The 15,231-nt window shown below is 34.5% G+C and overlaps 4 protein-coding genes across 4 annotated transcripts; 3 read left to right on the forward strand and 1 right to left on the reverse strand.

Annotated features, from left to right (window-relative positions):
* Nucleotides 1–1,092: 1,092 nt before the first annotated feature.
* PHYBLDRAFT_76188 (hypothetical protein) lies at nt 1,093–2,339 on the forward strand (the record flags this gene model as incomplete). Its single annotated transcript, XM_018443130.1, has 6 exons — nt 1,093–1,158; nt 1,333–1,496; nt 1,537–1,663; nt 1,769–1,848; nt 1,914–2,031; nt 2,112–2,339. The coding sequence occupies 6 exons, from the start codon at nt 1,093–1,095 to the stop codon at nt 2,292–2,294; spliced, it is 738 nt and encodes a 245-aa protein (XP_018288231.1). The 3' UTR covers nt 2,295–2,339.
* Nucleotides 2,340–3,987: 1,648 nt separating this feature from the next.
* Nucleotides 3,988–5,176, forward strand: PHYBLDRAFT_148743 (helix-loop-helix DNA-binding domain-containing transcription factor; the record flags this gene model as incomplete). The annotated part of the gene is made up of 5 exons (XM_018432147.1): nt 3,988–4,180; nt 4,302–4,787; nt 4,894–4,978; nt 5,039–5,051; nt 5,144–5,176. 5 exons carry the CDS (start codon nt 3,988–3,990, stop codon nt 5,174–5,176), a joined length of 810 nt encoding a protein of 269 aa, XP_018288232.1.
* A 286-nt stretch (nt 5,177–5,462) lies between these two features.
* On the reverse strand, nt 5,463–6,621 carry PHYBLDRAFT_148744 (hypothetical protein; the record flags this gene model as incomplete). Its single annotated transcript, XM_018432148.1, has 4 exons — nt 5,463–5,868; nt 5,962–6,100; nt 6,194–6,369; nt 6,464–6,621. 4 exons carry the CDS (start codon nt 6,619–6,621, stop codon nt 5,463–5,465), a joined length of 879 nt encoding a protein of 292 aa, XP_018288233.1.
* Nucleotides 6,622–7,488: 867 nt separating this feature from the next.
* PHYBLDRAFT_171578 (hypothetical protein) lies at nt 7,489–10,208 on the forward strand (the record flags this gene model as incomplete). The annotated part of the gene is made up of 8 exons (XM_018436630.1): nt 7,489–7,563; nt 8,013; nt 8,054–8,115; nt 9,061–9,133; nt 9,384–9,534; nt 9,942–9,958; nt 10,015–10,053; nt 10,147–10,208. 8 exons carry the CDS (start codon nt 7,489–7,491, stop codon nt 10,206–10,208), a joined length of 480 nt encoding a protein of 159 aa, XP_018288234.1.
* Between the last annotated feature and the right edge of the window lie 5,023 nt (nt 10,209–15,231).

Here is a 15,231-nt window from a genome sequence, read left to right on the forward strand (position 1 = left end):
AAAGATAATATCGAGTGTTTTTTTAGCACTCTTGGGCAGAAACCTTCATGAATCATTTTACCCTGCAATAAGTTGCTCTTATATACATGGCTTACTCTCCATTTCTCCCAATCACAATCCCATTACTATGGGGTGGAAGTGGATATCTCATGCAGTCGTACATTGATGTTGTCACCGCTAATAAAGATTTTTTTGCTTCAGTAAAATGATAAGCATGTAATTTTTATCCAGTATATACATATATATCAAACACATTATCCATGTAAAGTAGTTTATGCTCCCTGTATTTCTAAGGTCTATATACATCATAATATGTATATAGAATTTAATCATAGTAATTGTAATACAACTGGAGAAAGATCTGATGGGAGAAGTGGGGTAAGGGGTTTTCTGATTTGTAGTAAGAAGGAACATGGCATCAATTGCAGTCATAATGCCAATTATTAAACATATATTATACAAGCATAACAAGACACCTATAAAAGTGGTTTGTAAATAAAACTGAGCTGTACTTTTAATAGCTATATATATATATGTCTGTCAATCGCTTGTGTGTGTGTTTGCATTAATAAATGCATTATAAAAACAATATGTTTTGATGCCATTGACCCTTTAAAAGTTCAACCGATCAATTATTTATTTTATCTTGGAATATTGATACTCGTTAATAAGATTTCATTTGTATAGAAACGCATTTTAAGCAGTTTTGATTTCATTATTTATATGAAAAAATAAGGTAAAGCAACCACTCGTATATATTTATATTATATTCGATGTATATGATGATAGTGAAGTAGTAGTATTGTAAGTTGAGAAATAAGAAAAGAAAAAACAACCATTGATTAGAGATAACCATTATATTCCCATAGCGAATGAAAAAGTCACAACTTTGTACCTGAAGCATTATTCAAAGAAGTAAAAAAAAAGAGTGGGCGACTTGGTCACGTGATAAAGCAAGCGTGTGCGAGAGAGCAAGAGAACAAGAGAAACAGAGACATAGTTTTGGGTTGAGTTGGAAGAATTGGAGAGGTTTCTTTTACACTCATTTTTTTAAAGAAATTAAACACACGCACACACAATATACCCACATTTATGACTGATCTTGAGGTGCCTGTTCAACGTACTCTTCGAAGACTCTTTCCAGGTACTCGGCTCGAGGTATTAATAAATATAAAATAAATAACTATCAACAATATCAACAAGAACAAGACGCTATGTGTGTGTGTGCATAATATATATGTGTGTACAAGACCTATATAACAATAATAAGAACAAATAAATATATAATAAAAGTATATATATTATTAATATTCTAATAATGAATGCAAACAGAATGCATTCCAATGGCCAATTGAGTCCTTAGATGCTCTCGAATCATCTTTTAATGTACAAGAATATCTTCAACAATTAATTCGTGCCGATCGAAGCCAAGTAGATAAACTTGTAGAGCTACCGAAAGGAGTTGATGATGAAGTGTGGCAATATGAGCATCTTAGGTAAACTTAATGTGTTATGGAATTCCACTCACATTAGTAGACAAGTATGCTTGGAATTGGGTCTTTTAGTGGTTGCACTAGCACCTGAATGTACAGCAGAGAACTGCCCGGAAATGAAAGCTGAGGGCTGGCTGTATCTTTGCGCAGCTCACCCTGCTACACAATCAGTAATTATCTGTTTCTGTTTTATTTATTTTTCTTTGCCAATGCTTATATAGTGTGTTGATTTAATTATTAAAATTTGCGCGTGTGTATGTATGTAATGATTATAGTGTCCTGCTATTGACTATATTATTCATACCCTTGATGGAGCTACGACTTTATTAAATAATGCGAAATATTTTCCCAGCCGGTAAAGTACTTGTATTTGTAGTTGTGTTATTCTGTTTTCTAAAGATACATATTTGTATATTTTAGTATTTCTGTTCCTGAACCTTCATTGAAGCATTTTCAATCTATTGCAAGGCGTCTGTATCGTATATTCGCTCATGCTTATTGCCATCACAGAGAAATTTATGAGATTTTCGAGGCAAGTGTCTATACACACACATTTATATATACATATATGCATAGTTTAAATCTTAATTGATGATTAAAATTATTGGATATCTGTAGAATGATACATCACTCTATGCACGGTTTAGATTATTGTCTCGCAAGTATGAGCTTGTACCTCCTAATCTTATAACAATTCCTGATTCTGGGGAAGAGGATGAAGAAGAAGAGGAAGAAGAGGGAGAAGATGGATATTCTCGTAGTCCAAGAGCATCACATTCAACCCTTAAAGAGACAGAGTAATACACAAATCACTGTGAATAAAGCAAAAAAAAATGTGTGCCACCCTAAGCATGTGTGTAACCTCGCTGCCCTTTTCACATGTTCTCTCCCCGCAAAAAATAATACAATGTTTCTACTTGAGATTGAGACAAATTAGGAATTTTTTAGACGAATCAAAATATAAGTAGACAATCTGCTTACCTTTTTTGGACAAAACGAGAATAAAATTTAGACGATGAAAAAAATGTAGTTATTTTATAAAATAATATTTGAATTTTTTTTTGACTATCCAAAGTAGCCCTTTCTTTACTGGTAATTTTATTCATATTCGTATTCATATTTTTTCTTGAAAGTAATAATAATAATTTACTGGTCATTTGTTTTCTATAAATACATTAAAAATATAAAGTTAATTACCAGCAAAAGAAAGTCTGAGGAAAATGTAGATGATCCTTTTAAAGGTAAAAGATAGTAATTGATTTAAATAAGTTTATATTATTTATAGCCATGTACCTTTTGGTATAGATCCGATGTATGAAGATTATGTAGAAAGAAGTCATGCGAATATAAAGTATTATAAACGCACGTTTTATAAAGAAGCTTCAATTGAAAATATATATTTCAACTTGACTTTTTTTATAGCTATCTTTTATTCTAATGGATCTTTTTTTTAATTACTATAATTATTACTTGAAACATCCAATAGAGCCAAAAAAAGCGAAAGTTCGAGTCTCGAGGAAGATAAGCGTAAAGCTAAAAGAGAAAAAACCGGATAGATATTCTTCATTGGTTCTTTGCAGAAGCTGTCAGCAAGAGGATCACAGCACATCATGATCTCGCGAATGTCCTGATCATATACCATCAAAGTTCGAGGAGCTTGCAAGAAATCTTGGATTTCGTTACAAAGTTTCCACGAGAAAACTCCCATTGGATACTGCTATCAATAATAAATACAAAGAGTTACTCAAAAATAAGATTCTTATCACTTCAAACGATCTCCATAATTTCCTATCCAGGGCAATCATTTTCATAAACAGTTACTGCTTGGCATCGTCTCATAATTCAATACCTAACGCCGTTTATAAACGGACATTTTAGTACTCGGTAGGGTCAACCTGTCAGCGCCATAAAAGTAACAAAGAACACTAATGTACCATAAAATCCTGTGCAATCCTGGGATACCTATAGATCCTCAATTACAAATACCATATAAAAAAAGCCTACAAAAAGGGGTCGGGATGCTCAGGAAGAACTTGGTGAGACTAAAGAATGACTGATATAGAGTGAAAGAATTTTTATGGAAGGCTTTGAAGAAACAGGAGAGAGAGAGATGGAGGTCTTGTAGCTGTTGCACTAGATGAATACGATACCTCAAAGATGTACATCAAAATCTACTTTGAAAACTAATTTCTTTTTGTCTAAATTTCATTCTCGTTCTGTCCACAAAAGGTAAGCATATTGTCTTCAGTTACATTTTGATTCGTCTAAAGCATTTCCTAATTTGTCTCAATCTCAAGTAGAAACGATGTAACACATGGACGTGAAAACCTCTTTCTTTCTCACATATATTACTAGTAATATATATATATATAAAATTTAAAGGAACCAAAATAAATAAATAAATAAATATTTATATATATATACACATATATAATAAATACTGTGTATATTCTTATTAGTATTAGTATTACTATTCTATATATAATATATCATCATGCCAACAGATCTTCCACCATACTCTGTTCCGGGTTCTACACCATCTCATACTACTCATTCCAACACAAATGCTCGCCAACAACACAGTCTATTTACAGAAGCAGAGCAGAAACAACTGCAACTATTCTTGGATGGTCTCGATGAAAGAGACGATTTAAACACGGATGGGATTCCAAAAGATTTCAAGCCATGTAAGGTCATCAAGATCATTTGCAAACTTTTTTTTAAAGAAAAAAAAAGTATTGATAATAGTGAATAATAATCTCTTGCCAATATTTACCTATTTATTCATGTTCTTGCTCTTGACTGTAGCATCTCCAAACCACGTTCTTCTCTCTTCACCTTACATTAGAAACCCAAGCTATGGAGCCCAACAGATACAGACTCTTCCTCTCGAAAATTCAAATTCACGCAAACGAAATAATGGCGACAAAGCCAAATCCGAGAAACGAAAAGTTCGCGCTCTAGATCGGCCTTCTCCTGCCGAATCGTCGCTCTCGCCATCTCTCTCTGGGAGTGATGGTGGATCGCATTCTCGGTCGACTGATACCCGCCCAGAAGAAAACAGCTCACCACCAACCGCTCGTTCTGGTTCTGGTTCTAGTTCCAGAGGCGGAGGGGGAGGACGAGGACGAAAACCACCCCACGAATTGTTGACTGAAGATCAAAAAAAGGCAAATCACATTGCTTCTGAGCAGAAAAGAAGAGCCAATATTCGGGTTGGGTTTGATCAATTAGTGGATATCGTGCCCACGCTTAGCCATTGCCATCGTAGTGAATCCTTGATTTTACAAAAATGTAAAAATATTTATAGAATAAATTTATAGATGTATATTTGATTATTAATTATAATTACAATTAATGTTAACTTGAACTATTGTCTTGTTTTCTATTGTGAATTTAGCTGCAGACTATATTCGACAGCTCATAGAAGTAAAGAATGGGTTGCGAGATCGTGCAAGAGAACTCCAGACTGCATTGGGTGAAGCGTAAGTGGATTATGATTCGGTTTAATATTCCAGTACTTATTCAGTTACCTTTTTCATTAGGCCAGATGAAGATGTAAGTTATTAAATATATAGTCCTCATGACTCTTGTTTGAAAGTAAAGGAAAACATAAAACTTATTGATACTAAATAACCATTTACTTGTAGAGCTCTGAAGGCGAAGTAGACTATGCATTCTAAAGTTACTTATACAACTTCTTCCTTTTCCTTTTCCTCTTCCTCTTTTGCTTTTCTTTTCTTATTTTCATTTTTTTTTGTATCATAAACCATTAATTTCTTTCCCTTTCCCTGTCCAACATATATTTAAACCTCCATTACAAACCAACGCACATCAACACACACACACACACACACACACACATAAATGTATTCTTTAAAAGAATATAATAATAATATACAAATCTTTATTACACACACACACACATATATATATATATATATATATATATATATATATATATAACAATTAATGAATGGGCTTGGTCTCCATTTTACCCAATCCAGTCTTGGCTGCCATTGCCTTGACGTTTGCATAAGGCTTCTCGAGAGAGGCAGGGAGTGACTGCTGGAAGCTAGGCTGGTTCATCCAGTCCAGACCATGCTGGAAAATAGTGCTTGCACGATGATGCCCACCCTCAATAGTGCCCATTGAAGCATGGAGAGTGGCGCGCTTGTTAGCAGCAATATAGGCAGCACGGTGAAGAATGTTATTGTCATAAAACACAGTCTGTCCTGGTAACAGACGGACCTGTAACTGACCGGGCATATTGTGGCTCTTGGGATCGTTAATTGTAATATCACGCTCTTCGGGTGTTCGGACACGACGATGAGAATTGGGTACAACATAAAGGCATGCATCTTCATAAAGTGCTCTATTATGTGCATAAAGGAAGTATTAATTTTTGTTTTGTTTTTGCTTCTTCTTTTTAATAATCAACTATACAATAACAATAACAGAGACGTACGTGTTCCATTGGGTACCGTAATGAGGAACCTTGAGTTTTTCGATCTCTTCTTCAGCCGATGTCTCGGCAGGGACGGCATCCCGATGCCAGGTCAGATCAAAGTCAGAATCCTGGGGATTGATGAGGAGATTGAACAGTTCTGTCAAAAGTCAAAAAATAAAACGGAAAAGAAAAATCACAAGAATGTTAGCTATCATTTTGGGGGTCTGAATCTGTATATATATATATTTACCTAATTGAAGATCTTCCTTCTTGGCACCCAACAATTCACAGACAGACTGGAGCAATTTAGTGGACCCGTACCATTCAAGGAAGACGGGTTCATTGAGCTCAGGGTGAATCAAGTGCTGAACACCCCAAACATCAGTGCCCTCAGTCCAAGGAGGGAACTGCGTGCCTACAAGACGTCTTTTGAGGTATAATTTTGTTTTTGCTTTGCTTAGTACCAAACAAACAAACAAAAAAGAATGTACGTATGTACGTATATGCATGTGTGTTATACCTGTATTTCCAGTCTCCTGCGCGGGCTTTGGCAACTACACGATCACAGGCTTCTTTGAGTCTGATCATCAGCTCAGGGTCAATAAGTCCGTCGACAATGACATAGCCATCACGCTTAAGGGCTTCTTGGATAGGTACGTTGTTAATGTCTGTAAGCATGTTGTGTATTTGGGGTATTTGTGTAGGTGTAGGAGCAGTAAGATGATCAATAAATTTATTTATTTATTTTTTATTTTCATTTTCAAGATTACCCTCCTTTTTATAAACGGTCCAGGGTTCCCTTCTCTTCTCCGCTCCTGTTTTCTCACGCGACCCTTGTTAGCTAATCAAGGGACAGAAGACCGTATACTCAGATAAGGGAAGGAACCAATGTCTTTTAGCTCTTATCATCTTCTTTTAGCTGCCGCTCTAAATAAATAAAAAAGGGAACGTAAAAAAAAGAGGGGTCCATGACAATGTAGATATTGTATAAGAGATCTCTGCCACTCAAATAAGTGTGAAGATGTAAGCAGTTGCTTGTGTCTGATTATGGTAAGGTGCTTTGATTATTTTAACACAATCGCAAATAAAAAGATGCTTTGATTCATTAATATTTTCGTTATAGAATTACACCCGTTGATTTGTGATTTTTCAGATACAAGCCGTTTATCTTTCCCCAAAACAATATATATATATATATAAGAACCCTGAATATAATCAAGGTTTTGGCCATGAACCAAATGATAAGATTGCTGATCTGAGCATACAAATCCCATCCTTTTTTTAGCTTTTTTTTAAAAGAAATAAAGATCTGTAAAGCTGACCCTTTTGACCGCGGGAAATTATACATTCTGACATGAGTATTAAATTGACTACCCCATACTATTGCGACAAATAAAATATAACACACACACATACATATATATATAAAGAAAGAAAGGAAAATACGGGGAAGAATATGGAAAGCGGGTTGGCTGGTATTCTAGCTTTTTTTTATTTATATTATTATTACTATTATTTGTGACCAATGAGTATAATCGGGATCGAATGGCTGTACAAAAGCTGGGTACAGGAACATCAGTGAGAAAACAAGGAAAAAACACAACCCACAAGACACTGTGTGTAAGCTATCATTTCTTACTCTTTCTTCTTTTTCTATTTAGATCATTGGTGTCTAAACCTACCTTTTACCGTGTCATGGTATTGTTAATGAGTACCTTGCACAAAGGCAAGAATAAGAGCAAAAACAAAAGCAAGAATTAAATAATAAAGGTAAATTCTATAAATACCTGCGTATAAATATATATGATTTGAACTGAGTTTTCCAATAATAATGAATCATCCGGTTGTACCCTTATCCCTAATGTACCCTGAGCAACCTGAATTTTTCTCTCTTTCCTTCTATTTGAATGCGAGTGTGCTTTCATAAGCAGATTTCAATATAAAATATAGCTATTTTTCAACCAATACACTTGTTCGTTAATTATCTGTATTTAACTTACACTTATATATATGTATATATTAAATCTTTATGATTTTAACAACTGTCAAAAAATCTACTAAATGTATAGGGTAAACACTAAAGATAATAGAAAGCCAATATATATATTAGGTATATTCCTCGGAAGCAATTCCAAATACATGAAATATAGTTTAGTGACAAAAATTGAGTATGTAAGCAAATGATTATTGGCCATACTTACAATCATATAAGAGCCGGACTTTCTGTCCATTTTTTTTTTGCTTTGACAGCGTCATATGTTTGCTGTACAAAAACACATACACACACAAATATATACTATGTATCTACCTATCTATCTCGAGCGTTTGATAATATAATCTAAGAGATCAAGTTTTACTGCCCATTTGCTTTACATAACTAGCTCATCAAAATACTTGAAGTTTTAACACTCTTGCACAATCTTAGAAAATAATCTACACGCAATTACACGTAAAAAAGAAGGGATGCTGGCTGCAGTCAAAGTTCGATATAGTGATAATAGTGAGAGAAGCAAAGATCACATCAGTATATAAAACATTATAAGGTTAATATGATAGCTGAATATTGCAAGGATATTTTGATGTGTTAAAGAGTACAAATAATATACGAGTCGTATTTAGAACATCAGCATAAAAATCAAAGGATATAAAAGAAAAAGGTCGGTGATTTTGACAGACACTCTTAAAATGGACGGCCGTGTAATCTGTGTCAGGATATTTTATAACGCGCTTTAATAAAACGAAAAATGCATAAAGTTTTTATGGGTTTCATTAAATAGCATACTTGAATTTTCTTTATTATTATTTATTGATTAAAAGTAAAGCAGTTACTTGGAGTAAAGAAGTGTAGAGAAAAGAATAAAATAGGCCTTTTTTAGATACAAATCAAAAAGGTTTCGAGCACGCTACGCTCAAAAAACATCTCATGCGAAGCTTCCTATATATTCATAGCAACTCATTATGTTTTGTAAAATTTGAATTGGTGAAATTATATTGTTTCTTTCTCTGATAGAAACAGCTACACCTTTACTTCTTTATTTTAAGAGCCAAACTCAAACTCATTCCAAAAAAGATTACAGACAAGTGTGGTACCTAACATACTTTTTTTTTTTTTGAAAGAACGTCAATCGTCACTTCAACTACTTTAACGGAGTTGAATTTCACAAGTTCCTTTCCAGTGAAGAGGACCAAAGTAAATAAAGTCTTCCATCTACTTTACACATCTTTTGTATCCTTTCATCGCTGATGCATACACCTGCAAAAAAAAACCAAGGGGAAAAAATATGTGACTATTTTTATATGCATGTGACTACTATATCCAAAGACTATGAAAAAAAAGCAAAAAGTAAACAAAAAAGGGCGCAAAAAACAGAAAAAGACGAGCGACAACGATGCGAAACCTTATTTACCATCAAAAACTACAATTCTATTCATGCGAATAGCTCATGAGCTTATATATAACTCTCATCATGTTCTTGCAGAAATGAGTTTGTCAGAACATCGCGCATTAAAGATCAATTTTCTCTTTTTCTCATTCAGCCTGACGTCCGATGTTGATTCGCGCATCCTTTTAGCGAACACTCATGATAGAAAGTAATAGTTTTTAGGGTAAGACAGAATGCACACGCGTTTAAAAATTGTTAACCTCTTGAACGTACTTAGTATATATACATACAGTCGACGTCCGATAGATTTCTTAGAAAATATAATAGATTCTTTTATATATGACACTAAAAGGCTGTGGGTAGTTCTTAATAGTGAACAATATAGAATACAGCAAAATACAAAAGAAAGGTCTTTTTTAAACAGCTTAATTTATCTTACAAGATTTAATAAAGACTTCCGGAAAGAATTATTATGTCAAGATTATCTGCTTTACACGCTTGATAGATTCTTTTCCTTAAGTCTCGATCTTTTCAAGCTGCTTGTATGCTGAGGTTTATTTTGGCTTAAAGGAAGGTCCTTTGGCTTATATTTTAAATATATATATATATATAAAGGTTTTATGTGCGCGATGGTAAGAATAAGCGTGTTAATATTTTAGGATCTTTGAGATTGTGTTTCGTGGGATAGCTGGGGGCTACAGCTCTGTGTCAAGCATTACAAGAGCTGGTATACTTTGTAGGCTAGTTGGAGATTGCAACAGGGTTCAGATCACTTGGAGGTTACGAATATTGATATATATTATATGAATTTACATCTTAGTCTCGGCATTACAACTAGTACAGCTCTACATTTACGTATTTAATCAGACAGCTATAGTATAAAGATTGTTGAATTTACTGCTGAAATGTAAAAGTGTTTAATAAGAACGGATCGTTTTGATCAAAATGACAAATTAAATACAGAAAATCAGCCATGTATCAGAGTGGGTCAAGTAAAGTGCTTCTTTAAGTATAATTAATATGGTATACCACAGTAATATCCACTACTTCAGAGTATTTTGACATTGATTGCTCTAATATTGATCAAAGCATCCAATTTTTTCACTCTAAAAACCCATTTACTAATAGAATTTTCGATATTTACACTACATAAGCATCTTTGATCCCAAAATTCTCTCAGGGCATAGACCCAAAACAAATTCAGCATTTTGTGCTTTATTTTACTAAGTAAAGTTATAGAGCGAGTCAATTAATACCGGAAAGTCCTTGCCTGACCAAAGACAGGCTGATATTCATGGAGATATTGATAGATTTAAAAAATGACAATATCGATACTTCCACCACCAAAAGATGTTATTTAAATGTCCGGCCGTAAAGCTGTTTAAACCAAAGATTATTCGCATTGTGCGCTTGGCAGGTTTTGCAATCATTTAGTACAGAGAGTTTTCAGAACAATAATGTTATTTACGGTTCTTTTAAAGAATTTAAATGTAAAAGTATGGTCATCTACCGTAAAAAAGTCTATAAATTGTGGTTTTTATTATGATATTTCAAGACAATACGCAAGATATTCTTTAAAAAAAAGAGAATATAAAAATATATCGACCTTTGACTGTAACTAGTTTTCTTGCAAGTATTCTTAGTGCAATACATTGATTTCGCCTATGAATTTTCCAAAATCCAAAGATGTTCCGAAAGAAAATAAAGATATTTAGTTTTGGATGTGTTCTACGCAAATGCATAAATTCATACAGCTCTTTTTTATTGTGTTTTTGTTTTGTTTAGATATTGAATGTTGCATTTTCTACACATAACTATCATACCCTATATCATATACGTACCGTAAACACTGTAGCGTACAAGCCACTACAGATGGTATATGTATAAATAAAGACTTCTCTACCTTTCCACTTGCTTTCATTTCTTTCTTTCTCATTGCCACACGCTCCTATTTTGGAATTGGATAGACATAAATGTCTCGAGAAGCATTTAATGCATACTCCTGATTGATAGAATAGTTTACGGTGTTAATTCTTTTAAATTAAAATAGACATTTCATATATTTCTACGCGTTCGAGACTTGTTCTATCCTATAAATTATTTAACTTTCAAATTCAATAAGATTCAGACTTGGGCATACATCTTGATATCTATAAAATATTACACCAAGCAAAAAAAATTAGTTGAATTTGGAATATGCTTTTTTTACTACATAAAATAAAATAACATGATCTTATATTTTGCTTTCATTTGACGGTAAAAAAAAAGGAAGCACAGAGAAGATTGACATCTTTCTCTGATACATTATCTAACGGTCTTTTTTTTTCTGGTATTATTTTCCTAGCTACTTTAAACTACTTAAGTATCATTCTAATAGCCAATGAAATAAAAACAGGCGTACTATACATTATATTTTTATAAGTGGTGATAAGAATAGCAGTAAGAGCAGAACTAGCAACATCAGTAGTGGTGGTCGTAATTATCTCAAGAAACATTGATTTAACAAATAATTATTATAAAAAGTAAAAGTAAATAGTCTCACACACTTACATGAACAATTCTAAATATAAATAAAGCTTGTTTATTTATTTATGTAAATGCAAAAAAAAGAAGGGGACCGATATCATGGTCATAGTTGGTTAGATCATAAGGCTACTCAAAATAATCCTACTTAAGGGATATGTTTCATGTAAAAAGTAATATATACGCATATGAAGAAGAACTTTACTTTGACACTGACAGAGAGGCATTACACGCCTACACACACATATATATATATATATATAAAACAAAATCTTGCTACATATCCTAAACAATACAAGTTATGGAAAATATATATTATACATTCTATAATTTTCATCCAAGAAATTCTAACAAAAAAGAAATGTATCTCTCAAGGGGTCACCGTATTCCGTCAAGGGGAAGGGTACAGGCAAGAACACAGGCAAGGACGAGGGCAAGGACACAGGCAAGAACAAGGTCAAAGTCAAGAATCAGGGATTAAAAGGCAAATGCTGAGCTGTGAGAACAACCATAAATTAAATACATAGTATTTTAGGGGATGCAAGCGTAAAATGACAGATAATTTTATAAGCTTTTAGGGACTTTTTGCCAATCGCCAAACATATAAAACAAATTTAAAGATAAAACACTTGATGTTCAAAAGACTATGCATCTCCTTTAATAAGGAACGCCTCAAATGTATCCGCCTACCTTATATTTATCAAATAAGCATAAGAACCAGAATTTTGGTTGACTTGTACTGTTTGAAGTACGGGTGATATATATACATACACACGCACACACACACTAGTAAATGCAAAAACAAAGAAGCAAGTGTGACACTCTTTTCCTTGGTATAATATACATAGAAGTAATATAATCCGAGCCTCGATTAAAGCCAAATAGACTTTTGTTTTAGTATAGCTCCTTGCCATATGTAATATTAACACCTCGTTTCTTAACAAGCTTGTGTTTATATCAACATTGGAACATCGTGTGTGTGTGTGTGTGCTAATATTGAAATGTTCGACCCACCAGTTTGAGTCTTTTTTTTAATTAATTTTCTTTTTTAAAAAGAGAAAAACAATAATTAACAAAGACACCCCATGTGTTGGCTTATTAGTGCTAAGAATTTCTTGACAGTATAATTTTATTGTTATTAATATCATGAACATATGCCAATCTTGAAACCACAAAAACTGTTTAATTCAAAGCAGCTGATAGATATAATTTAATAAAATATACATTAACATAAGCTACTTGACTTTATCTCACTTCAATGAATAGAACAACTATCGATTAGAAATACCTAACAATTCTTACCTGATGAATGCCATTTTGTATTTTATGATCGAATTTTCTTTAAAGAAAAAATAGTTAGAAAGTTAGTGCTACATACGGAACGTCTAACGTTTTATAGCACAGCTTAAAAGGAGGAGCGCGAAACTCCTTCTTTAGTAGGGCTCATGTGGTCTTGAAGTGTAACAAAGCTTCATCCCACACTTTGAACACTGGAGAAAATAAATGGCTGTGGATTCATTGGTATCACCTAATAAAAAAAAAAACTCCCGAATAATCACACTTTGCTTGGTTAGATCAGCACATTTTGTAAATCGAGCTTAAAAATGTATACTATTATTAACACTGCCATACAGCCAACACCACTACAGTTACTGCTGCTAATCGAGACTTTTATTGATGATTTCATTTGTGTTTTTATTTGATTGTGCTTGAAAGTGATGAAGGGTTGAAAGCAGGCAAAAAAAGAAAATAAAAGAAAAAGGGGGATGTCTTTGGATAGAATTGGTAAACTTATTCGGGGTAGAGCTTCTCCAAGATCTGAGATACAACATGGTCAATGTTGCCATTGTATTGAACAAGCAGACGAAGAGCAAGTTCGTCGCAGAAGGTGAGGCCCTAAAGATGTGAGAATAAACAAAAATCAAAATTAAAGTTTAAAAAAAGAAGTATTTTTTATTTTTTGTTTACCATTTCATGAACTTGAGTCAACTGAGCGCTGTATTTTTCGATTGGGGGAACCTCTGGGAAAGTGGTTTCTGAAACGGGGGTTTGTATCTTTGCTGTAGCTCTCTCGGCAGCCACTGCGTTCTCAGTAATAATGACAAAGTCGGCTCCACTGTCACTGTGGGTGCTGCGGACACTGCGAGTGCTGTGAGAACTACCGACACTACCATGGTTGGATGAGCGACCAGAGACTGAAGAGGATGCTGACACGGTCGGCGCAGCTGAAGCAGTTGAGGCGGTTGGATATGCTGATACGGCAGGATAAAACTCAAAGTCTTCTTCGTCAGCAACACTGAAGGAAGGAGCACGAGAGTTCACGCGGCTGCTGAATTCACTTGCAGGATAGCTGATTGTAGGAGATACTGTAACAGAAGGTGCGGGGAAAACCATGTTTGAGATGGTCGAGGCAGAGAGAGGAGGGATAGTAGTACTAGACTGATCAGATACAGTGATGTCGCACCACAGACGGTGACCAAAGCGAATACCATCTGGGCTAGAGAGGCGGAAGTAGCTAATGTATCGGCCAGGGGTTTCAGGAGCTTGCAGCTCAGCAACAATAAACGCTTCTTGTTGAGGTGCAGTGACAGGTATTACGAAACTCTTGGGGTCACCGCTTAAAGGATAGGCTTTGAAAATATTTCCGCCACTAAACACAAGTTGAGATCCTTCGGGCCATGCAGAGGAGCCAGTATTTTTAAGCTTCCAGATCTTGAGGAACTGACTTCCGGGTAAGGCCAGGCTGCCGTCTGGAATTGTGATGTCTGCAACAAAAGATGCTGCCAGGCTGTACTGAGGCTTTGGTTCGGAGGAGTCTCTGTTCTTAGCTTTAGTTTCCTGCTCATCAACCTCTTCTTTCTCTTTATGTTCGTGCTCATGTTCGTGCTCATGTTCATGTTCGTGTTCGTGTTCGTGTTCATGTTCATGTTCATGTTCATGTTCATGTTCATGTTCATGTTCATGTTCATGTTCATGTTCATGTTCATGTTCATGTTCGTGTTCATGTTCATGTTCATGTTCATGTTCATGTTCATGTTTGTGCTCATCTTTGTATTCCTGTATTTCATGCTGTACCTGGATTTGACTGTAGCATTCCTTGGACATTTGAGAACCAGAGCGACTAAAGTTTACAGAGCGTCTAGATGGAGTTGTTGATGCTTTAGAAAAGTTATCAAAAGAGACAGAAGAAGCAGAGCCGGAGGCAATAGTAGAGGGTACATGGAAGGACATCTGTTGACTAAACTGATCCGAAAGTTCTGTTGTAGTAATTTCTTCCTGCTCCAATGATTCTTGACACTTTTCGATGCAATACGACAGGATGGGCTTGTCACTTTTTCCGAGGTTGATTGGGTTACGGATCTTGATAAACAAATGAGAGTTG

The sequence above is a fragment of the Phycomyces blakesleeanus genome (genome assembly GCF_001638985.1).
Source record: "Phycomyces blakesleeanus NRRL 1555(-) unplaced genomic scaffold PHYBLscaffold_19, whole genome shotgun sequence".
Classification (NCBI taxonomy): Eukaryota; Fungi; Mucoromycota; class Mucoromycetes; order Mucorales; family Phycomycetaceae; genus Phycomyces; species Phycomyces blakesleeanus.